The sequence below is a fragment of the Trachypithecus francoisi genome, unplaced genomic scaffold, assembly GCF_009764315.1.
Source record: "Trachypithecus francoisi isolate TF-2019V2 unplaced genomic scaffold, Tfra_2.0 Lachesis_group12, whole genome shotgun sequence".
Lineage (NCBI taxonomy): Eukaryota > Metazoa > Chordata > Mammalia > Primates > Cercopithecidae > Trachypithecus > Trachypithecus francoisi.
In genome coordinates, this window is record NW_022681457.1 from 6,762,501 (window position 1) to 6,788,105 (window position 25,605).

Below are 25,605 nucleotides of genomic sequence, written 5' to 3' on the forward strand. Positions count from 1 at the left end.
AGGAGTACAGTCTTGCAAGCTTACTCTGGACCAAGCAGCTGACCTCTTCTTCCACCACCACCCCCACCCCACCTTCTCGCTATCTCTTTTGCCTAATAAATACAGAGGGCTGTGTAAAACTCAGGGCCCTTGTCCACTAGAGGCAAGGTGCCCCGACCCCTTCTTCCAAACATATTCTTTTGCTCTCTTGTCTTTATTCCCGCTTTCGCCCCCTTTGTTCAGTCCACCAAGGTCCGTGCAGGTTACAAGTGGCGCCCTGAACAGTGACAGGATCGGGCGCTTCACAAGTGGCGTCCCAAACAGTGAGGGAACCGGGCTATCTACACTGATTAGCCTCTCCTACTTGGAAGTGGGCATAACCATAGAATGATAGATTCTCTTCCTGGACTGAATGTCATAGTTCCTCTCCCAAATTTCTGCCTTCAGCAGGAACACTACCTTTGCCCTCAGATCACTGCAGGGGAAATGAAAGCTGAGCTCTCCTCTCCCTTGACCACAGCAGGGTGGGACCTTCCTTCCGCCTCTTCCTCACCACCTGAAGACCAACCCCCACTTCCCTCAAGAGAGATGTGGAGTTTATGAGTCTATTTTCCCCAGGTGCTTTTCTTGGAGCCCCTTGCATAGGGTCGTAGGAGGGTGAGACTGAGACTCTCCTAAAATGGAACCCTCTCTGTCCTCAGTTCCAGCCCTGGCTCCAGCTCCAGCTCCAGACTTAGGTGAGCTCTTCGGGTTCAGGGTGAGGCAGACAGAGCCCTGGGTCTCTGTTCCTCCTCCCACTTCCTGTGGGCCCTGCCTCCACATGTACGTACACAGTCTCTTCCCTTTGACTTTTCCACAGTTCCACAGTTCTCCAGCCTCTACAACTCCTCCCCTCTGTGGGGTGACCACCAAATTGGCCTCTCCTGGCCTCTCTCTCTCTTGAAGTGAATAGCCTGCTAGGTCTCCCATGGACAGTTCCCCATCTCTAAGCTCACAGGACTCTTTTTTCAATCTAAGATCCCTTGTGTGCCTAAACACTTTGAATGTCTTCCATCGCTTCCAAAGACCATACTTCCATCAGCCTCCTGATATTCTGTTCCTCCATTTAGCCTACAGATCCTGAAGTATATATACATAATATATATTTTTTATATGATATATGATATATATAATATATGTGTATATAATATATGATATATGACATATATAATATTTGTATATATGGTATATGATATATAATATATGTATATATGATATATGACATAATATATATTAATATGATGTATGACATATATTATATATGTGTGTGTGTGTGTGTATATATATATATGTAAAATCTTTCAGGATTGGGCACAGAGCTAAAGACTGTAAAGGACCATGAGTCTTGTTCTTTGTCCTTCAGAGCTCCATTTAGGTACCAGTACCAGTCGAAGACGGAGGTGAGAGGAGTAGGGAAGGAGAGGGGGAGGGGAAGAGAAACAGATTGAGACAGAGAGAGAAGGAGAGAGAGAGAAAAAGAGAGAAGAGGAAGAGAGGGAGAGGGGAAGAGAGAGAGAGAGAGAGAAAGTTTTCCTTCAACAGGAACACTCCCTTTGCCCTCAGACAAGGCAAAGGGGGAAAGAAAGGGAATAGAAACAGGTGAGACATAAAGAGAGGGAGAGGCAGGAAAGAGGGAGAGGGGGAGAGAGAGACAGAAGAGGGGAAAGGGGAAGAAGGTGAAAAGAGACATAGATTGAGATAGAGAGGAAGAAGCAGGGAAGAGGGAGAGAAAGGGGCAGGAGAGAGGGAGAGAGAGAGAAGGATAAGGAGGAGGAAGAGGAGGAGGAGGAAGAAAAGGAGGAGAAGGGATGGGGGGAGGCGATGGGAGTTTATCACAATTAGACAGGGATTCCTGAAGGCCCTGGGGGTGGAGTCTGTCCTGAGAGGCAAGAAACCAAGGATATGCGCAGAGTCCCTTTCTGAGTGATCTAAAGCCCCATCTCCTGGGCATGACCGAGAGCCCGAGAAGGGCAGACCCAGACTGGGAGGTTTTCCTATCCTGCTAGTCTTCTCCCAAGTCTCCCATCAGGGCCTGCCTAAAGAGGCAGGCGGCTTTCGCTGCACATCCAGACACATTTTGGTCCTGGCGAGCCCCAGGCAGCGGAGGTGGCGCTGTCCCTGGTGCTGAAGCAGGGCTGTGTCCCTGGTTTAGGAATGACTGTGCTGCGCAGAGGAGTCTGACTAGATAGGATCCCGATCTGGGATCTCCACTAAAAATACAGAAATTATCCAGGTGTAGTCACGGGTGCCCGTAATTCCAGCTGCTCGGGAGGCTGAGGCAGGAGAATCACTTGGATCTGGGAGGCGGAGGTTGCAGTGAGCCGAGATAGTGCCATTGCACTCCAGCCTGGGTGTCACAGTGAGACTCCATCTCAAAAAAAAAAAAAAAAAAAAAAAAAAAGGGTGCAGAACAGTGTATCAAGGATGTTTTGTGTGTAAAAAAGCATGCTCACATGAAATTTTTATATTTACTTCTAGATGAAGATACACATGCATAAGACATCTCTGGATGAATGTATCCAAAACAGTTTACAATGGAGGCCTCAGAGGAAGCAAACTAAGAAACTGGAGGGCAGAGGTGAGACAGGTGCATTCTGTACATGCCCACTTATGTCTTTTCTTTATGAGATCATGTGAATATATTGCCTGGGAAAAATTCTTAAATTAAAATTGTTGAAAGTAGAGAGGAGAGGCTGAATGAAGAGGCAGGAAGGCAACATCTGATTCTCAGATTTGGTTCTGTTAGTGTTGGTGAAAGAACTGAGAAGTTCTAGAAAGCTGCCAGGCCGGACACAGTGGCTCATGCTTGTAATACCATCACTTTGGGAGGCTGAGGCCAGCAGATCGCTTTGAGCTCAGGAGTTTGAGACCAACCTGGGCAACATGGTGATTCCTCGTCTCTACAAAAAAATCCAAAAATTAGCCAAGTGTTGGTGGCTTGCACCAGTAGTCCCAGCTACTTGGGAGGCTTAGGCAGGAGAATTGCTTGAACCCAGGAGGCGAAGGTTGCAGCGAGCCAAGTTCGCACCATTGCACTCCAGCTTGATGACGGAGCACGACTCCATCTCAAAAAAAAAAAAAAAAAGAAGAAGATTTGACAGTAAGAAAGTCTTTGTCATCGTGGTGAGATTAGGGAGTGTTCCCTGGGGCTGAAACGGGGGACAGAGGATTTAGATTTAGGAAGTCTTCTGGCACCTGTGCTGGAATTCCTGATCTCAGCCCTCCTGTCGTGCAAGCTCTGAGACTTAGACTCTATTCTGAGGTGTTGGAGGTGCCCTCCCACCCTAATCACAGTCTTGGAAAGGAGAGTTTGTCTCCTACCTGTGTTGTTTCCATGGAAGACACATGGTCAGGTTCTGTGGAGCATCTGAATTCAAAAGATGACACATCCCTCTTCAGTTTTGAGAGTTAGGGGAGCATCCTTTTGGTCCCTTCCCCTGCCCAGAATCCAGGACCCCACTCCAAGTATCCCATGCCCTGACTCTCTTCCCATGGCCACTGCCCAAAATAACTCAGACTCACAGGAGACTTTGAGTTGGATGGTCATCTCTGCGGTCACATTAAACCTTGGGAAAGTCACTTGGCAGGTGATATTGGAGCCGTGGCTCCAGGGATGTGGGATGATGGTGATCTCTGAGAATTGAGGTATCCCAGGGCCCAAGGAAATGACAGTTCCCCATATCCAGGAAAAGGTGAGAGGCTTCCTGCTTTTACAGGCTGCTGACACGTAGCAGGTCAGGTTCACAGGATGGCCAGATTCCAGAGTTGCTGGGACTTGGATGTCAGGTGTCTGGGTGAGGGCTGGGAGGGAGAGAGGCAGAGACCTGGACACAGAGAGGGGATTTTCAGGGTGTAACCTCAGAAGCGGCCTCTGTCCTGGCCCCAGGGATGGCTCCCTCATCTGAGCCCTAGGCTCCTGGACACAGGCACCCCTACCTGTCACATTCAAAGACAGTGTCTTTTGCTTGAAGCTGAAATTCACAACAGGACCCCTCTTCAACCAAAAGAAATACACTCTACCATCTTTCCTCCTGGTGTCTCTGATGCTCAGGGAACAGTTGTTGGTCTGAGGGTCCCCGAGGAAATGGAAATGGTCCTGGCTTCTCTCTTGCAGCTTCTGGCCGGGTTTGTTTGTGGCCACGGGAGGATCCCAGTGTTCATTGTCCCCTTTCTGGAACCAGAAGACGTAGAGTGGGTCTAGGTGACTCCATCTGTCACTGGGGTAGGAGAAGGAGCAGGGCACCAGGACACACAGGCCCTCCTGCACTGTCACCAGCTCTGGAATCTGCAGCTCATACCCCATGTGGTCCTCTACGGAGCCTGTGGAGATCCCAGCATTTAGGCTTGTAACATTGAGCTCCAGCCAACCCTCCCGACTCTGCCCAGCCCCCTCACCTCCCCACACCAGCAGTGACAGCAGGGATGGCATCTCTGAGACTGGAGGGGCTGTTTAGAGCCCCCTTCAGACCACCTGAGGAGCCCTTCACAGCAGACACCTGGTATCTATTTTGAGTTTTTGCCTCAAACCCTTCCCTCCAACAGAAACACCCAAACCACTTTTGGGGAAGTGAAGGCTGAGGCCTATTCACCGCAGGGCCAATCACACCCTAGCAGGGGACTTTCTTCCTTTTGCTTCCCCACTCAGACCTCAGATTATGTCCCCTGAAGCAAATTCTTCACCTTCCCTCAGGAGAGCTGTGGATTTGGGGACATTCTCCCACCGTGCAGGGAAGGAGATGCTGGAAGCTGAGTCCCACCTGGGACTGATTCCTCCTATTCCATGCTCATCCTCAGATTTGGGCATGCTGGGAGCCTTGGGAAGCCCTGGCTGAGCTCTCGAAGTTTTCTGAGCAGGAAAACCCATGGTGCTAGGGTTGAAGCTTGGGGGCCATGAATGGAGTCCCTGACTTAGGTGAGATATTTGCTGCTTTCTGATGCTTGTTTGGATTCAGAGAGGAGCCTGGGCTTGCCTCACAGACCTTTCTTGGGTTTCCATGTGAGCTCTGCCTTTGCTGTGGGGCTTTTTTCTTCCAGAAAGAACCCAGGAAGCATTGCCATTTACTGCTCTCACTGCCCTGACCCCCTGCTCTCCTATCCCTTGGATTTCTTCTTTCTCTTTGCAGGCTGTTGCAGCAGCTCCTGACACCCCTCCTCCGTGCTTTACCCAGTCCCCACTCCACTAAGACCACAACATCTCCCTTCCTCATCCTGCCTCCTCCCAGTAGACATCTGGCCTGTGGGCTGCCTTTCAGAAAACTATCTGGCTTGTGGTTACATGAAGCCAGAGTCCACTTCTGGTTATGAGCACATGATCTTCCTGGGCCAGATAATGTGTGTTTAGCTTGATCCTAAATGAGTTTCAACCTAACACCCTCATCTGCCCTCTCCTACCTAAGTCTGGATGTCAGCTACCCATCCATTTGACACGTATTGAGCACCTTTGACCTGTCCCAGACATGGCATCACATTGACCTGTTTCAGAAATGGCATCAAGGGTAAAGAAAAATGACCACATCAAGACCCCTCCTACCCAAGAAGACATGGGATGACAGAGAACCAATCCTGCTAGTGACAGTGGAGCTATGGTTTCTAGGACGAGAGTAGATGAAGAGGTTTGCTGGCTGCTATAACAGGATCCAGTAAAGGGGCTGGCCCTAACGGGTGAATGTACAAATTCCTCCCTCAACCCCTGAGGAGTCTGACTGGCACTTCTGATATTTGGGGCTCAGGATGTTAAAAACTATAGAAAATATTAATTCCCCACTCATAACGTAATTCGCATTTACTATTCCCATATGTGCAAATTAACTCTTCACTGTGAGCATAGGCAACTTGGTGTTCCACATTCAACCGGCTTAAGGGCAGACTAGCAGTCCCACGGAGTTGATGTTCCCAAGAGCACCCCTCAGCCTATGCTGGTGGATAACACCTGGTGTCGGGGTGAGTGAGAAAGATCCCAGTAGAATAGCCTTTCTCCTCCCCACTCCTTCTTCCTCCACCCATGAAGGCTATTCTTTATTCAAGAGAGATATGAAATTGGGGCAGAAGTGTGCTAAGAAATATTTAACAACTGGATTTCCAAAAAATACATATTCATGATAAATTTTACTGATATAAAGTATGTGTAGCACACTGTTGAGCACCCAATCCTGTCACTATTCGGGGTGCCATTACGTAACCTTCATGGACCTAGGGGGACTGAACAAAGTGGGGCCAACGTGGAAATAAAAGACAAGAGACAAAAGAGTATATTTGAAAGAAGGGGTCAGGGGGCACCTTGCCTCTAGTGGACAAGGGCCCTGAGCTTTACACAGCCCTCTGTATTTATTAGGCAAAAGAGATAGTGAGAAATGGGGTGGAAGAAGAGGTCAGCTGCTTGGTCCAGAGTAGGCTTGCAAGACTGCATTCTCTAGATGTCCCAGTAGATAACTTCAAGGAGCTTGGCGCCAGGAAGCGATTGCCCTCAGCAAACCTTCTGGCAGCGGGAGTAGTCGTGAGTTTGCCCACATCCTGCATTCATGATAAACAGTTTGCTGTTTGATCATATAGCCTCCAGTGGAATGCTGAGTTGGTCACATCCCACGGGCCTTCGTCTCCCTGCAGCACATAACTTTTAAAGAATAATAAAATGTACTATACTTTTTATTGTAAATTCCACATAGTCAACTGATTCTTACAGAATGCTTTCAGTGATTTTTCTGAACTTTTGTGACTTTAGCTAATTTACAATGGCAATTGATGAACAGTACACTGTGTAGTTATGAATGTTGGTTGATATTTTCATTTACTTTAAGGAGTAAGATGAAACAGAAATAGTGAGATGTACGGTGGGATTTTATTCTTCTGTCAATGACAGGAGTAAACTCTTTGCTGAATCAGATAAGAGGTTTGGAATATCTACATTAGAAGAATATTTCCTGAATTTTTGTGCTATTTACAATGTAATGACTGCAGATATTAGCATTCTCTAAGTTGCATTATTAACATTTTATCCATCACTATATCAAGTGTAGACAATCAATAAAATGATAAATGAAGACTTGATGGATGGTATTTGCCAATTTCTGCAGTGTAAACACTTCCATCATGACTGACTTCAAGCTACAAATGTGAGTTGTGTAAAAATATAATTTCTGATTATTTCCTTAGAAGATATTTTTAGCAGAAACTGGATCACCTTTTCAACGGAAAGTAATATGTTTGCAAGACAATGATGGATATTTCCAAACTGCTTTCAAAAATGGCTGTAACAGGCCATGCACAGTGGCTCACACCTGTAATCCTAGCACTTTGGGAGACCCAGATGGAAGGATTGCTTGAGGCCAGGAGTTTGAGAAAATGGCTGAAACAGTGTCCATTTCCCCAGTCTCGAATGAGAGTAACCATTGCCTCTCTAGCTTCAGGAATTATTAATTTTTCCAGTTTTGTTAATTGGCAGTTTGGATAGTCATTCCGGGCACCAAAATGAAGGAGATCACATCCCTGATTAAAACCTGTCAGCGACCTTCATTCCTCCAGGCAAAGCTCTCAAACATTTTCCCACATAAACCCTAAGCAGACTAAGAATCTCACTTTCATAGACTTGCCCAAAGTTTGTCTTCAGGCCACATGCAATTTCCAAGGGCTCCTCTTCCTCTGCTTCTGAGAAAGATGCAATATCAGAATATGAATGAATGAGAATGATATTCTTAGAATCTTAATATTGGATCCATTTGAACAGATCAATAATTGAACTTCGGGAAAACTTCAGCACATTTCCTTAGCATCCAATTTCTTGTGATGCAAATCACAACTGTTAATTTGCATTTTGTTTCCTAATCCTATATCTCAGAATGATGAAGCCTCTTTTTACCAGACATCTTAGAATAGGTTTGCTTAAAATGAGATATATGAAAGAAAAGGGTCATTTTAGTCAGTGGGTGAGCATTTATCCTTAGCTATAAATGAAGGTGATAAACAGTTTCATTTCTGTATATAGAATGTTCTATTCAATACTGTATTTTTGGGGTGAAGTTTCTTTTAATGTTCTTGGTTGTTTACTTTCTTTGATTTCCAGAAAAAAAAAATAGGCACAATTGGTATCAGAGATTTTGAGTGCAGGCATCTTGTTGAGATCATTATTTAACAAGGTGTTGAGTCATGCAGGCAGTAGATTGGTTTGAAGTTGGTCAGGATGAGAGTTCTTGGCATAGTTTAAAGCAAAGCATTTGAAATTCTGAAGTCCTCATAAGTTGCAATCAGTTGTCTTTATTTTTTGAAGCACTTTAATTTTGAAGTACTTTAAGTTTCAAGAACCAGAATTGTTTTTCTTTTTCTTTTTTGACTTTCATCTGCACAAGATTTTTTGTCTTTATTTTTTGAAGCATTTTAATTTTGAAGCACTTTATTTAAGTTTCAAGAGACAGAATTCTCTTTCTCTTTTTTGACTTTTATCTACACAAGATATATGAAGATTCATAGTCAGAAAGTTTTGTCTGTCTTCTTGAGGAATAGCCAACTCCAATCTTAAAAAACTCTTCTAGAATGTCCTAATCAAATTTTTTAACTTCTAAAGATTAGATGAAATAAAAAAAAAGCAACCACAGACTGGAAGAAAAATGTTTGTGATATGTATATCTCTCAAATTCTTATTTTTAGAATATATAAAAAATTCTCACAACACAATAATTTTAAAACACAATGAAAAATGGGTGGAAGATTTCAGGAGGTGCTTCAGCAAAGAGGACAAATGAGTGGACATTCAGCATTTGAAAAAATGCTTGATCTGGGGAATGCAAATTAAAATTACTAAAAGATACCACTATGAGATACTCACTAAAACATATGAAATTAAAAAGACTAATAATACTAAGTATTGATAAGGCAGTGGAGCAACTAGAATTATCATGCATATGATAAAAGATATCTATTAAAATCTATACCAACTCACACTATAAATAAGGAAAATTGAGGAGCATTCTCATTTGAATCAGCAACAAGACAAGGATGCCCACTGTCACCATTATTACTTGACATTATTAAAGAGGTTATAGCCAACAAGGTAAAACCAGAAAAATAAGCAAGAAATGTAAAAATTAGAAACTGAGAAATATTTCCAGTATTTGTAGATGATGTTCAAGTTCCCATAGATTTTAACATCATAATCTAATAATAGAGATGAGACCCATAACTTTTGCCATATTCTGTTGGTAAGAAGCAAATCTTAGGTTCTGTTTGCACTCAAAGGGATGGATTTATACAAGGTGTGACTCAGTAGGGGTCACCTTAGGGTATGTCTGCCCCACTAAGAGTATTAGGAGCAGTTACCCTTCTTCCTGCAGACATACAGATGTCCCAGTAGAGGGACTCCTTCACTTGCCCTGAATATACACATGCTGAGCTATTGTATTTAAAGTTTCCTACTTCTATCTCAATTTTCACTCTCTGCATTTTCCTTTTTTAAAAAGAAAATGTACCAAAGCTGTAGGGTAAAACCTATGACATAGTAAAGAATAGTCTCAGATTTATAAGTGGAGAAAATTCAAAAGTTCTAAATCCGGGGAATTTTTTAGTAACTCAAGTATAATGTCACACTTTCTCACACAATAAAGAGAAGGGTTTTTATTGCTTTTACACTATTTGTTTACAGTAAATATATAATTGATTTTTAAAAATAAAAGCAGGTTTCATGCTTCATGTAACAAAGTCAGGTTCAGATACTAATTGTGAAGACTGAACTATTCCTGGGGAACCATGTTCAAAAACATGCTTCATTGGCTAAACAGTCTTATTTTATAATTCCAATGGACTAAAAATCAGGTATAAAGTAATTAAAAGTAATATGGTGGCTTTAGGTGTAGGGAAGGGGTGGCAGAAGCTGTGAACACAGAATGTAAAATCGGTAACTACAAAATGGCAGAAACAGCTAAAGCAATATATTTAAATTATCTTTCAAAAAAGAAGGATCATTTCAGATCTTCACCTTCAGATCCTCACTCAGCCCTGCCTCCTATTTCCCACTAATCAGTCATTTTTTTAAATTTTACGATTGCTATCTCCCACCTTCTAGAATATATTTTTGTTTATTTGATTGAACAGCCTCTTCCTGAAAATTCTGCGCAGTTGGACTGACTGACATTGTTCTCGGTAATTGTGTTTTTTTTCCTTTAACTTGATTATATTTTTTTCATTCTCCTCTCTTTAAATGAAGTGTCCCTAGAGCCCTAAATTCTCTCTTCAGGTGGTCTCTTGGTAAGTAACTTCATCAATAGGTTCATCCAAGTATAGAGAGCAGTGGTGTTGGATAACAAAGATACAATTTCTCAGAAAGATAACATTTTCAAAAGTGCTATTAAAGACAGTGAGTTGTTTAGCAATTCAGGAAAAAAAAATCAGAGGCGAAAATATAGAGAAAAAGTATTTTTCAGAATACAGAATGTCAGTTTCTTCTAGAAATATATATACACAGTATTGAATACGTCCCCTGGCAATGTGGGACCCAAGACTTTTACTCTGTGACATTCCATTTGCCCTTCTTGGCTGTACGGAATAAAAGCCCTTTGACGATGGCGGCCTCCAATATCACAATCCGTATGGGTGCGGCCATGCCGTCCTTCCGACGAAGTTTCTGAAGTTGAATGAACCGCGGAATAAAGGTACGCCATTTTACGCCATGATGACTGTTGGCGGAGCGTAGCTTCAAAAGTGTTAGTGGGCATGCGCGCGGTTCAGTAGCGCCCGCAGAAATCCTAACGGGAACGTAACCCAAACCGGAAGTGGCCTAGAGCGGCCATTTCGCTTCTGTTGTTAAGTGGATCTAACGCCTGTGCGGGTTACGGGATGCTGAAGTGATTGGGAATATTAGCAGTGGGGGTTCTGTAGGGTCAGGGAGGGGAAGCCGGCTTTGGGTGAGTGATGAGGGGCTTGTTGCGGGGGGGGGGCGGTGCGTGATAAAGGGATTTCTCCGCTGAAGACGGGGCTGTGAGGTAAGTGACAGGCCTGTTTTGGCTGAGCGATGGGGGGGTTTCTGGGGTGGGTGAGGGGTGCTGTGGGGTAAGTGGCTTTTGCTAATTTTAGTTGGATAATTAGCTGGTTAATTTTCCCTCTTTTCTTGCTTATTTTCTGCTTGTAATAAGTATTTTTGTGACTTACATTACAAGTGTATTTTAATACCGGATTTTATATTGGTCCACGAAACTTGCTAACTTGAGGACAGCGAACGTGCGTCTTAAGAGCGCCTTTGCAGATGGTGCTGGAGGACGTTCAGGGAAGGGATTCACTCTCCTTGAGACTGGAGAAGTCAGTGATTGATTGGCAGCCAAGAGCTTCAGAGGCTGGAGGCCTTTGAGGATCACATTGTAACACTCTCAGGGGACCAGTGATGGGCGACCTATAGTAATCAGTAGAGTGGGGTTCCCAGGAGTAGCCTATGGCAGCCAGTTGACTGGAGGCATAGGGGGTTAGTGATGGGGATTTGTGAGGGTGACTGCATTGCTTTCTAGGCAGTGACTATTGGGGTCCTTCAGGGATTGGTGGGTGGGGCAGTGTTGGCCTCTTCTTGGGTCCTTTGGACATGGTAAGGATCGATAATTGACAGTTGAGCAGATCGATGATGGTCTCCTATTGGAGCATTTCATTTGGACCCCTATGTTGGAGATTATTTGTCGTTTTATGGAAACCAGAAAATTGTACTCGCTGGGAAACATTTCTTGGCTATCAGGGCAGTAATGATTTCAGAAGCCTGGGCCATGTCAGTGACTGGGAGACATTATGGAACTTTCTGGCAGCCCTGTAGGCCACTCATTGGGGATTTCTGAAAGTCAGTGCTGTCAGTGATTGCATTCAGGTGCGGTGGGGGCAACTTATTGTAGACAGGCAAGAAATGGTAACTGGAGGCCCTGATGCGTGTCTCAAATGTTCTGCGTCAAGGTGGGGATTGGGACAGTGATTTTAAGTTTTAGCTCTAGTCAGAAGAGGCTGGTCTGTGTGGTGTGTTGTGGATGGGGATTGAAAAGTCCAGAAGCTCAGAATAGTTACACCAGACAGAGCCACCTCCCAGCCTGAGCTCTGTGAAGGCAACAGGAAGAGGAAATGGTGTTTCGGGAAGTTGGCCATGTATGGGTGCATGAGATAGTGGGGACAGTGTACAGTTTAGAACAAGGCAGATGTGGGCTGATTCCCTGTTTTTCCATTTACAGACTAAGTAACCTTCAGGCTAATTATGTAACAGCCTCATTATCTTCATCCCCAAAATGAGTGTAATAATGCCCATGATATTTAGCTGACAATTAAATTGACAAATATCTCTTTTTTATTCATGTTTACCACTTGCCAAGCAGGCACTGAGGACTTGACAAGCTTCATCTTGCTTGAGTTTCCCAACACTTGTGAGGAATACCTGCATTTTCATTTTGGAAACTATAACTAAAGTAATATTTTCACATTCTCTCAGTGAAAAGTTGGCAAAGCTGCAATGAATTCATCATTTAGTCCAGACCCAGTCTTTATTTTTAACCCTGACTAATAACTAGAGTTGGGCTTTCTGAACTTTGCCTACTCCAGGGTCTGACACAGTGACTTCACCTCAGTGCCCTCAGGAAATATTTGTGGAGTGAATGTTGAATGAGTGACCATGTACTCGTTGCTTTTCCGAGGCTTCTGCAGAATCCCCCGGTCAGGCCACCTCATTGAGGCTGCAGGATCTCTCTTCATAGCCCAGCACGTCTCTCCGCAGTGTCCCTGGTTGGAGAATCCAAACACTTATCCAGCTTCTGGCTCCTGGGAAAAGTGGAGTTGTCAGCAAGAGAGACCCAGAGTAGAATTCCAGAGCGGAGATGCCTGCTGATGTGAATTTATCCCAGAAGCCTCAGGTCCTGGGTCCAGAGGAGCAGGATGGTTCTTTTGAGGTAAGCAGGGGCAGCCCTGGGGACAGTTCTCCAGAACGTGAGGGCAGACACAGGATGCAGCAGGCTCTGGGCTCCCTGCTCCTGAGTCAGTCTTGAGCCTCCTGTCAAGCGAGGACCACAAAGGCTGATGTTTCCACATTCATAGGCTATCAGTGTTTTAGAGGAAACCATGAATTGGCTAATAAAGGAGAATAGTAGAGGGTTGGCCTTGGGTCAAGAAAGAAGAAACTGTAGTCCCTGGTCTGATCAGAAGCCCCAGTCATAGGACGGAAAAGCTGACGCTTTCCCTCTAAGCACTTGTTCCGCTCCTTCCTCCACCGTTGGGTCTTTGAAGAATTTTAAGTGGTCCCCACCCACATTCTTTGCTGGGTCCATGGGGATTGGCCCGTTTTTCCTCTGTTCTCATAAGGTGCGGAAAAATCTTCCTTTGTAGTTTAAATAGTCACAGGGAGGTAGAGCGAGGACAGGCTTTTAAGGACCATGTTGTTTTTCCTGTTTAAAAAGGTGAATAAAAAATGCTGGAAAATAGTGTCTCAAGATTGCCCACAGATAGAAATAGTCAGGATTTAGTAACAAGAAATCAGAATTCTTGGTATAGTCAAGATTTCCTGAAATCCTAAATTATTCTGTGTATCTCTGGATGCTTTATTCACAAGTCTTTAAATAGCATATGACTATAGTAGTAAACAGTGCACCATTGTTCTGTGATAGGTTTATACCCAAATTTACAGAGATGTAGTTTTTTAAAAAAGTATAATAAATATGTGTGTTATTCTCCTGAACCAGTATATCGTGAGAAGATCATATATTTCAGTAACCTGTTAAAATCATCTCAACCTGCTAGAAACATTTGATAATAGAAAGTATTAAAAGAAGGGAACGTTAACACAAAATAAATTGCACATATAAATCATTTTCAAAATTGTAAATACCCCAAATATTTAAAAGTCATTCTTCAAAGAAAAATTGAAACATGCAAGTTTAGGTGGGGTACGGTGACTCACGCCTGTAATCCCAGCACTTTGGGAGGCCAAGGCGGGCAGATCACTTGAGCCCAGGAGTTGGAGACCAGCCTGAGCAACACGTGAGACTCTACAAAAATACAAAAATTAGCCAGGTGGGGTGGCATGCACCTGTAGTCCCAGCTACTCAGAAGGCTGACGTGGGAGGATCACCTGAGCTTGGGGAGGTCGAGGTTGCAGTGAGCTGCAATCGTGACACTACACTCCAGCCCGGGCAGCAGAGTGAGACCCTGTCTCAAAACAAAACAAAACAAAACGCGTTTAAAACATGAAATTATCTAAGTCTTTGTGACCGCAGTGCAAATGCACAAACGTTTCTCTCATTTGCATTGATGTTGGTCAACTTGTATGTTCAGAACCTCTTCAAGTTTAGTGTTTTAGGACACGTGTTCAATATAAGCTTTTTTCCTTTTTTAACAATGAAATTTTTTTTCCTGCTTGACCTGATTTCCAGTTTGTCATTTAAATCAATACTGCTGTCGCTAATTCAGATTTTCCATCAGTGTCTGAATTCATGTCAGAATATATCCCAGTACCATTCATGTTGTCTTCTCTTTGTGGTGCGTATTTCCCTCTGCTCTGGACAGTGCTATTTTTATGTTGTTGTTTTTATCTTTTCTAATTTGATGGAAATAAAGTTTTTAATTTGCATTACTTTATTTACAAACAGCATTTTTTTCATAATTTTATTGGTCAGTTGTCTTTAGTGAGTTACTTTTTCTCACCTTTTGATTTATATTTTGGTTTGGATTTTTAGAGAGTTCTCTTCTTCTTTTTTTTTTTTGAGACAGAATCTTGCTCTGAAGCCCACAATGGAGTACAGTGGCGCAATCTCTGCTCACTGCAGGCTCCACCTCCCGGGTTCACGCCATTCTCTTGCCTCAGCCTCCCGAGTAGCTGGGACTACAGGCGCCCACCACCCCCGCCGGCTAATTTTTTTGTATTTTTAATAGAGACGAGGTTTCCTCGTGTTAGCCAAGATGGTCTTGATCTCCTGACCTTGTGATCTGCCCGCCTCAACGTCCCAAGAGAGTTCTTACATAGTAATAACCTAGGGTCCTTTTTGCATATGTTTGTAAATACTTTTTGTTACTTTTTCCTTTGAAAGTAGGTTTTAGTTTTATTTGAGCATAGAAAAGAGGATCAGATGGTTTTGTGAAGCCTGTAATCTTTTAAAAGTGCTGTCACTTGCTGTATTTTTACCCAAGTTCCAGCTCCTCCCAGGCAATCACATTTTACATTTTTAGCTAATTATTTCGGCATTTACCTCCTAATCTTTTAGTGACATGCCTATATTGCTGCCTCTTGGATTGTTAATCAACATGTTAATTAATTAAGAAACATGTCATTAAAAGGTTTGCTTTTACCCACTTCCTCATACTTTCACCCCCAACACCTGCTTTCCTTGCCCATCCTCCTCTAAGAACTGGTTCAGATTCTGATCAGGTCAGTATTCCTTGTTTATTATTATAACTGTGTCAATCTATATTCAGAGCTGCCTGTATAGACTGTGATAACTCGTTGCCTATGTAACTTAAGGTTTTTCCCTGGAGCACACAATTTTATGGATTATTTACTTGCCTATATACATGTTAATGTATTACACAATTTTCTCTAAGTATGTACACACTCTCTTCATAAATTGAATTTGTTACTAGGTAATGGCAGCAGACACTCACTATTTCAGGGACAGTTTTCTTTGTGTGTGTGTGTGTGTTTTTTTGAGACAGAGTTTCGCTCTTGTCTTTCAAGCTGGAGTGCAATGGCGTGATCTCAGCTCACTGCAACCTCCACCTCCTGGGTTCAAGCGATTCTCCTGCCTCACTCTCTCGAGTAGCTGTTACATCATATTAGGTGCACTTTAGTATCTGGTTATCTCTCTCCTTGTGATAAAATTGACGATTGGGTTCAGATATTGTCAGCCCACTCCTCTGTTATAAAGACCCCATCAGTCTTTCATATGGTTTTAGCAGTCATTGGTGATCAGTAAAAGTGATGTTTGTGTTTTGTCCTTCAGGCTGCATTTATCATCTGTGGTACTTCTGTAATGAAGATCTTTCCATCATCAGTCCTTTCATGAACCTAATATTGGTTCTTATAGGAAAGATCATCTTGTTGAAATATTATATGATCATATCTCTTCCCTGCACTTAAAATCCTGAAATGGCAATCCATTCATTAAAATAAATAATCCGTACCCATTATATATTCAGACACCAGCCCACTTCCTTGGAGCTTGGATGGTAACCACTTTCCAAACATGACATAGTCGCCTCTTATCTTACACAGAGGTGTCTGCTTCTCCCTGAATTCACAGTATTTTCCTACCTCTCTACTTTTATTCATGCTCTTGAAAGTGATTTCCTTCGCACATCCTGCATCAAAGTTCTTACTTCCAGTGTAAGCTTCACCAACTCTAAGTAGCATTACCTTCTACTGCTAGGTAGAATTTGCCTTTCCCTAATTTGCCCCTCCTCAACGGTGTCCTCTGCATATATTTCTACCATGTTCCCTTTTTAACCCCATAGTTGAGCTTTTGTATTTATATGTCTTCCAAGTCTCTGAGTTGCTGCAAGAGTAGAAGCTTATGTAATTCTATGTTGAGCACCAGGATCCAGCTGAAGTACAGCCTCACCTGTAGTTGCTTCATCAGCGTCATGCTGGTTATTCCTAAATTAGCTAGAGGACTTAGCGGGAACCCATTTCTGGCCTCATTTTTGAAAAAAAAAAAAAAAATGAATAAATCAATGTAGGTGTCCAGTGGATGGAGGATATTTCTCTAATTTTTTTAAATCCCTAAAAATGTGAAATAGGTGTTTGGTGGGAAGCCTCGGTGATGGATCATGGTGAAAATCATTAAAAGTATGTTCCTCCTATATGTGCCATCCCCCCTCACCAATGATGACCTAATTCACAGTGAGCTGGGGTACACTGTTACAGGCATCACTGTCGTTTGAGGATGTGACCGTGGACTTCAGCAGGGAGGAGTGGCAGCAACTGGACCCTGCCCAGAGACGCCTGTACCAGGACGTGACGTTGGAGCTCTATAGCCACCTCTTCTCAGTGGGTGAGCACAACTGACCTGGGAATCTTTTTGGTTCCTGTTGAGGAGATGTCCTTCCTCTTCGTTGCAGGACGCAGTGGGATATCAAAGTATGTCATGACTCTTTCCTTGCTTTGTCCTGGACTGTTTGTTTCTTTTGGGCATCTTTTTTTTTTTTTTTTTTTTTTTTTTTTTTGAGACGGAGTCTCGCTCTGTCACCCAGGCTGGAGTGCAATGGCCGGATCTCAGCTCACTGCAAGCTCCGCCTCCCGAGTTCACGCCATTCTCCCGCCTCAGCCTCCCGAGTAGCTGGGACTACAGGCGCCCGCCACCTCACCCGGCTAGTTTTTTGTACTTTTTAGTAGAGACGGGGTTTCACCGTGTTAGCCAGGATGGTCTCGATCTCCTGACCTCTTTTAGTATTACTTTGTGTCCATGTTGACTTTTCTAATGAGCCAGTGTAAAGCTTCACTGAATGGCCTCTAAAACTGAAGAAGCTACACCCAAATCCAATATCCTTTCTAATTAACAGGATATCACATTCCCAACCTAGACGTCATCTTCAGAATGCTAAAAGAAAAGGAGCCATGTGTGGAGGAGGCTGAACTCTCACATCAGAGGTATCAAGGTGAGTAAGCTGTACCCAGGCAAATGTAGATATCTTTGCAGGGAACCACTACCAGTCTACCATACTACTCCATTCCCTCCATTCCCCCAGTGATGGCCCGTAGGTTGCCTCCTCCTCCCAGTTTCTACATCAAACATTGTAAATATTCTATAAATTCTGAATGTTCTATAGGGGCTGCCTTAAGAATTTCCCAGTGGTGAATACTCAGGAATGGGATTGCCTGGTCCTGGAGATAAGTATACTTGATTAAGTCAACCATATTGCTCTTCTGATGGGCTGATGGGCTGCACCCGTTCACACTCCCATGTGCAGTGCACAAGGATTTGCATTTGCACATCTTGCTTGCTAACACTTGGCATTCACAAAATTGGTGAATTTATAGCCCTGCTGATGGGTGAAAGGGCTGTTTTATTGGTGTTTGTTTTTGGTTTTGGTTTTTTTGAGACAGAGTCTCGCTCTGTCATCCAGGCTGGAGTGCAGTGGCATGATCTTGGCTCACTGCAACCTCTGCCTCCTGGGTTCAAGCGACTCTCCTGCCTCAGCCTCCTGAGTAGCTGGGACTACAGGCGTCTGCCACCACACTCAGCTAATTTTTGTATTTTTAGTAGAGACAGGGTTTCACCGTGTTAGCCAGGATGGTCTCGATCTCCTGACCTCATGATCTGCCTCCCAAAGTGCTGGGATTATAGGCGTGAGCCAGCACGCCCAGCCTGTTGCATTGCTGAAGTGTTATTTTTCTAATAACTGAATGAGAGCCTCTCATCTGTTATCTGACTGGCTTTTTCATGTGTTCGTTGCATTTTCTTATCATTTATCTATTTGTGTCCATGCAGTTTTCTGCCTTTTTTTTTCTCTCTCTTTTTTTGCCCCTAATTTTATTGATTTTCCATCAGAAAATCAATATTGGTCTTCTTTTCCTCCCAATTGTGACACCTCTAGCTTGGGGCCCTGTTCTTCCATATGGGCCTCTTTCTCCCCTCCACTCCCTTCCCCTCCCCTCCCCTCCCCTCTTCTCTTCTGGACAGAGTTTCATTCTTGTTGCCCAGGCTGGAGTGCAATGGCACAATCTTGGCTCACAGCCACCTCCGCCTCCTGAGTTTGAGTGATTCTCCTACCTCAGCCTGCTGAGTAGCTGGGATTACAGGCATGCACCACCATGCCTGACTAATTTTGTATTTCTAATAGAGACGAAGTTTCTCCTTATTGGTCAGGCTGGTCTCGAATTCCCGACCTCAGGTGTTCCACCTGCCTCGGCCTCCCAAAGTGCTGGGATTCCAGGCATGAGCCACCGTGCCTGGCTATGGACATCTTTTCATACAGGAATTGACTTAAAGGACCCATCCATTCTGAACTCTCAGTCCTCATATTTTTATTGTAATGATTTCTATGTCAGTACCTCTAGTCTCTGTGCTTAAACTGTGTTCTGCTACTTATTTAGCTCCATGGAGGACAGTTCCCATGAGATGACTCACTTTCTTAATTTTGGGAGATCAGAAATTGGAATCATCATCATCCAAGTAAGAAATTCTTACCTGACAAATTTTGTCAGATTTTTCTATGTTTCTGGACTCAGAAACACAGTCCTCTCATTTATTATTTTGGAATTCTTACCAGTTTTGTTTTTTTTTTTAATTAAGAAGAAGGTGACCCTTTTTCTTAAGCCCAGTGGTATTACAACAAACTAGATCCCCATTTTCCCATATTTAGACAATGTTGTTCCTAATCAGTTATGTTGATTTCAGTTTTTTTAGTTCAGTCAAGATACTGACAGATTTTATTACCCCAAACATGGCTATTTTCTTTTTTCCTCAGTAGATATGATAAAAACATGCAGTTATTTCCTACTGTGTAGGATTAACAAACTCTTTTCAGTGACATTGTCCTCATGGCCACATATTTCCAATGTAAAAATATACCTGAATAGTTTTCATCACTCATGCTCTGCTCCATTGTTTTTGTATGTTGTTTAATGTTTTCTCCATAGACTGTATCACTTTGCATACAGTCTGCTGATTACTTTGTACTTTCTTTACTTAATCTTCATTATGTCAATGTTCAGCATGAGGAAACCATTGTATGTAAGATATAGGATTAGGATTTTTGTATTTAGGATACAGAAATTATTGATTTTCTGAAAATGGTCAGGAAAGAATATTTCACATTATTTTAAAAGGATGCTTTAAATATTTGCTGAGATAAATTCAAAAGAACAGATTGTGTTTGGATGGAGAAGACAATGGCATTAAATGTTAAAAGCATTAGCCTTTGTGCATCAATCATGTCTATTTCATGAAAAGTTACTCAAAAAGTAAGTGTATCAACATGGGAAGCATGGATAGTAAATGCTTGTGAAGTTCAGAAAAAGTGTTGTCAGCCTAGAGGTGGAGTGACATTGGGAATTAATTTTAAGGACACAGTACCTGTAACTGGTCCACAAAGCTATTTTGCATTGAAACAAAGAAGCAGATGAAGCAAGCTTAATGGGAATAGAGGACATGAGAGTTTGCTTGGATTTGAGAATAAATTGGACGTCTTTTTTGCAATGAGCATTGTTAGGCTGCATTGGAGAGTTGTGGAAGAGCTTTTCAGTACAGTTCTGATAGTTTACATTGAACATTTTGGGCAGTAATTTAAGTGTTACCAGGTTCAGCAAGATTTTTATGACCTGAATAAAGTGAGAAGTTAAAAATGTTTCAAATCTCTGCCTGGGGACACAGAGGAAGATTGCCAGAATAAATGACCACCCGTATATGGGTAAAATTGCTATTTAAGAGTGAAAAATGAAATAGAAAACAAATAACCTGTTTTAATAAGTGGGAAAAGGATGTGAATAGACATTTCTTCAAAGATGATATACAAGTGGCCAATAACAGGAAAAAATGCTCAACCTCACTAATTATGTGGGAAATGCAAATCAAAACCACTGTGTGATATCCCTTTACATCCATTAGAATGGCTACTAGTGAAAAAACAGAATTAACAAGTGTTGGCAAGGATATAGAGAAACTGGAATCTTGTGTATTGCTGGTGGGAATGTAACACGGTGTAGTCCTATGGAAAACAGGATGGTGATTTCTCAAAAATTAAACATAAAATTACTATATGATCCAGCAACTCCACTTCTGGGTAGATACCCAAAAGAATTGAAAGCAAGAACCCAAACAGCTGTTTGTACACTCTTGTTCATTGCAGCACTATTCACAATATCCAAAAAGTGGAATTGTCCATTGGCCAATGAATTGGTAAACAAAATGTGGTCTATACATACGATGAAATAGTATTCAACCTTAAAAAGGAAGAGGAATTATGAAACATGTTGCAGTGCGGATGAATCTTACCATGATGCTAAGTGAAATAAGCCAAACACAAAAAATCCAAATGTATCATTCTACCTATATGAGGTACCTTGAGTACTCAATTCATAGAGACAGAATAAGATTGTGGCTGCCAGAGCATGAGGGACAGGGGGAGAAGGGAAATTGTTTAATGGGTACAGCATTTCAGTTTTGCAAGATGTAAAAGTTTTGGAGATCCATTGCACAACAGGGTGAATACAGATAGCACTACTGAACTGTACAATACAAAATGGGTAAGATGGTAAATTTAATATTATGCACTTCTGCTACAATAAGAAAAAGTTAACAATAAAGATTAAGTGTCCTTTTTTTTTAAAAAAAAAGAAAGATGATTGAGTTTTTTTGATAGGACAAGAGTCTGGGATACAGTTTAAGTGACTGAAAGCAAAAAGAAACTACATGTGATGGTCATACTCAGTATTACAATCTGGTAGAAAAAGTAATAGTAAAATTTAGTAACTATTATTTTTATTGAGAACCTGCTGTGTTTTGTGCACTATACTAGTAAAGTGCACAAGATGATCAGGGACTCTTATCCTTGGCAAAAAACAAAACAAAACAAAAAACTAAACTAAAAAAAGGCATATTTGATAGCATAAAGCCAAATGTTCTAACAGAGAAGAATTAATTTCAGTGGAACAAGGGTGAAACACATTCTGGGGTACAGCTTGCTTACACAGTCTTTTAGAATATCTTTCTGGGGTTTTGGGTATATTCCTAAGTTCAAGAAGAAAAAAAATTGTAGCTTCATGGAGAGTTGGGGCATCGTCATTTTTTCACTGGTTGGCCATGTCAAGATAGGTGAAGCTTTAATAGTTCTCAGAAGGATGTACAGGGCCGATATACTTGGCATTGTTTCTAACGAGTAAGATAAAGCAGGCAGATTGGTGAGGATTCATCTCTGAAAGCTAATGAAGACCTACACCCTGAGCCCCTCCTTCAAGCCTTGGCTATCCACAGATGTTGCCCTGCAACGCTCTTGTCTGTTTTATCCCCTACTCATCCTACTAGATCTGGGTGTCTAGACCACTTGCATAAGTGGCCTCAGGTTGTTGAAATCCAATCCCCACAGATTAGCAAAGTGATCTTGGCCAATTACATAACCATTATGTGCTTCCTTTTCTTTGTAAAACAGGAACACGCATCATGGCTACCTCCCGAGGTTATTATGCAGATTAAATGAGTATGTAGGCCATTGCCTGGCACATGCTAAGTGCTATGTAGATGAGTGCTCACCATATAATAAGGGCTCTGTGTTTCTGCTCATTGTCAGCGTCATTAGCATCATTATTACATGACAGCAATTTCCTTGTGTTCATTGTCAATCAGCTTCATACAGTTTCTCCTCTTTCCTGTTCATTGTGTCTATTTCATCTTCTCTTTCTCCTTTTAGAAGGGGAGTTTGGGCTTGAAATCCCACAAAAGGAGATTTCTAAGAAAGCTTCATTTCAAAAGGATATGGTAGGTGAGTTCACAAGAGATGGTTCATGGTGTTCCATTCTGGAAGAACTGAGGCTGGATACAGACCGTACAAAGAAAGATAAGCAAAATCAAATTCAGCCCATGAGTCACAGTGCTTTCTTCAACAAGAAAACATTGAACACAGAAAGCAATTGTGAATATAAGGACCCTGGGAAAATGATTCACACGAGGCCCCACCTTGCTTCTTCACAGGAACAACCTCAGAAATGTTGCTTATTTACAAAAAGTTTGAAGCGGAACCTAGAAGTGAGTGGTCAGAATGAAAACAATGACACAAAACAGCTTGATGACGTTGTTGGGTCTGGTCAGCTATTCAGCCATAGCTCTTCCCACGCTTGCAGCAAGAATATCCATACAGGAGAGACATTTTGCAAAGGTAATCAGTGTAGAAAAGTCTGTGGCCATAAACAGTCACTCATGCAACATCAAATTCATACTCAGAAGAAACCAGATGGATGTTCTGAATGTGGGAGGGACTTCACCCCAAAATCACACCTCTTTGCCCAACAGAGAATTCCTAGTGTAGGAAACCTCCATGAATGTGGCAGATGTGGAAAAGCCTTCACGCCACAACTAAAACTCAGTGTCTATCTGACAGATCATACAGGTGATATACCCTATATATGCAAGGAATGTGGGAAGGTCTTTATTCAGAGATCAGAATTGGTTATGCACCAGAAAACACACACTAGAAAGAAGCCCTATGAATGCCATGACTGTGGAAAAGCCTTTTTCCAGATGTTATCTCTCTTTAGACATCAGAGAACTCACAGTAGAGAAAAACTCTATGAATGCGGTGAATGTGGCAAAGGCTTCTCCCAAAACTCAACCCTCATTATACATCAGAAAATTCATACTGGTGAGAGACAGTATGCATGCAGCGAATGTGGGAAAGCCTTTACCCAGAAGTCAACACTCAGCTTGCACCAGAGAATCCACTCAGGGCAGAAGTCCTATGTGTGTATTGAATGCGGGCAGGCCTTCATCCAGAAGGCACACCTGATTGTCCATCAAAGAAGCCACACGGGAGAAAAACCTTACCAGTGCCACAACTGTGGGAAATCCTTCATTTCCAAGTCACAGCTTGATATACATCATCGAATTCATACAGGGGAGAAACCTTATGAATGCAGTGACTGTGGAAAAACCTTCACCCAAAAGTCACACCTGAATATACACCAGAAAATTCATACTGGAGAAAGACACCATGTATGCGGTGAATGTGGGAGAGCCTTCAACCAGAAGTCAATACTGAGCATGCATCAGAGAATTCACACCGGAGAGAAGCCTTACAAATGCAGTGAATGTGGGAAAGCCTTCACTTCGAAGTCTCAGTTCAAAGAGCATCAGCGAATTCACACGGGTGAGAAACCCTATGTGTGCACTGAATGTGGGAAGGCCTTCAACGGCAGGTCGAATTTCCATAAACATCAGGTAACACACACTAGAGAGAGGCCTTTTGTCTGTTCCAAATGTGGGAAGGCTTTTGTCCAGAAATCAGAGTTGATTACCCATCAAAGAACTCACATGGGAGAGAAACCTTATGAATGCCTCGACTGTGGGAAATCGTTCAGTAAGAAACCACAACTCAAGGTGCATCAGCGAATTCACACAGGAGAAAGACCTTATGTGTGTTCTGAATGTGGAAAGGCCTTCAACAACAGGTCAAACTTCAATAAACACCAAACAACTCATACCAGAGACAAATCTTACAAATGCAGTTATTCTGTGAAAGGCTTTACCAAGCAATGAAATCCTAGTGCATCAGCATATTCATAAATGAAATAGACTCCCTCCACCTCGCCCGGCTAGTTTTTTGTATTTTTAGTAGAGACAGGGTTTCACCGTGTTAGCCAGGAGGGTCTCGATCTCCTGACCTCGTGATCCACCCGCCTCGGCCTCCCAAAGTGCTGGGATTACAGGCTTGAGCCAGCGCATCGCGCCACTGCACTCCAGCCTGGGCGACAGAGCGAGACTCCGTCTCAAAAAAAAAAAAAAAAAAAAAAAATGAAATAGACTCCCTGAGTTTCATGAAGAGAAAATCTCAGAATCAGGTCTAATTGTATGTTATTGAATTCATGCTTCAATAAACTCTAGGGATGCACTGCATGAAGGGGGCCGGCCCCTCAACACCTGTGGGTATTTCTCATCAGATGGGACGAGAGACTAAGAAAAGACATAAGACACAGACAAAGTATAGAGAAAGAAAAATGGGCCCAGGGACCGGCACTCAGCATACGGAGGACCCGCGCGGGCACCGGTCTCTGAGTTCCCTCAGTGTTTACTGATCACTATCTCTACTATCTCAGAGATGGGGATGTGGCAGAACTATAGGGTAATGGTGGGGAGAGGGTCAGCAGGAAAACGTGAGCAAAGATCTCTGTGTAATAAATAAATTTAAGGAAAGGTGCTATGCCTTGATGTGCACGTAGGCCAGATTTATGTTTGACTTGACACAAACATCTCAGTGCACTGAAGAGCAGTATTGCCACCAGGATGTCTCACTTCCAGCCATAAGGCAGTTTTCTCCTATCTCAGTAAATAGAACGTATGATCGAGTTTTACACCGAGACATTCCATTCCCAGGGACAAGCAGGAGACAGATGCCTTCCTCTTTTACTAATTCTCAGCACAGACGGGTGTCGTGCTGGGGGACAGGCAGGTCTTTGCCTTCCCACGAGGCCATATCTCAGGCTATCACATGGGGAGAAACCTTGGACAATATCTGACTTTCCTGGGCAGAGGTCCCTGCCTCCTTCCACAGTGCATTGTGTCCCTGGGTACTCGAGGTTAGAGAATGGCGATGACTTTTACCAAGCATACTGCCTTCAAACACATTTTTAACAAAGCACATCCTGCACAGCCCTAAATCCATTAAACCTTGAGTCAACACAGCACATGGCTGTGCAAGCACAGGGTTGGGGCTAGGGTTACAGATTAACAGCATCTCAAGGCAGAAGAATTTCTTAGTACAGAACAAAATGGAGTTTCTTATGTCTACTTCTTTCTACACAGACACAGTAACAGTCTGATCGCTCTTTCTTTTCCCCACACTGCATGTATGAACACATGACAAAGTCATGCTTTATTTTATGTGAGGGCAATTACCGAGAAAAGAGTAAGCAGAAATGTCCTTCTGTTAGTACTGGCCTCATTAAGGATTATAAATTTT

At 42.7% G+C, this 25,605-nt stretch overlaps 2 protein-coding genes across 9 annotated transcripts; one reads left to right on the forward strand and one right to left on the reverse strand.

Moving 5' to 3' along the window:
* The first annotated feature begins 572 nt into the window (after window positions 1-572).
* ZNF175 (zinc finger protein 175) lies at window positions 573-24,843 on the forward strand. Of its 8 annotated transcripts, none has more exons than XM_033224326.1 (7): window positions 573-716; window positions 2,497-2,596; window positions 12,651-12,902; window positions 16,865-16,991; window positions 17,500-17,595; window positions 22,345-24,212; window positions 24,441-24,843. In XM_033224326.1, exons 3-6 carry the CDS (start codon window positions 12,831-12,833, stop codon window positions 24,183-24,185), a joined length of 2,136 nt encoding a protein of 711 aa, XP_033080217.1. In that variant the 5' UTR covers window positions 573-716; window positions 2,497-2,596; window positions 12,651-12,830; the 3' UTR covers window positions 24,186-24,212; window positions 24,441-24,843. The 8 variants fall into 8 exon arrangements, with proteins under 8 accessions (XP_033080217.1, XP_033080218.1, XP_033080216.1 ...); XM_033224327.1 differs by having other exon boundaries at window positions 12,661-12,902; XM_033224325.1 differs by lacking the exons at window positions 573-716; window positions 2,497-2,596 and adding an exon at window positions 10,167-10,982.
* Window positions 3,134-4,447, reverse strand: LOC117091348 (sialic acid-binding Ig-like lectin 14). Its single transcript, XM_033223590.1, has 2 exons — window positions 3,955-4,447; window positions 3,134-3,842 (listed from the first exon to the last, which is right to left on the reverse strand). The coding sequence occupies exons 1-2, from the start codon at window positions 4,445-4,447 to the stop codon at window positions 3,760-3,762; spliced, it is 576 nt and encodes a 191-aa protein (XP_033079481.1). The 3' UTR covers window positions 3,134-3,759.
* Window positions 24,844-25,605: the final 762 nt, after the last annotated feature.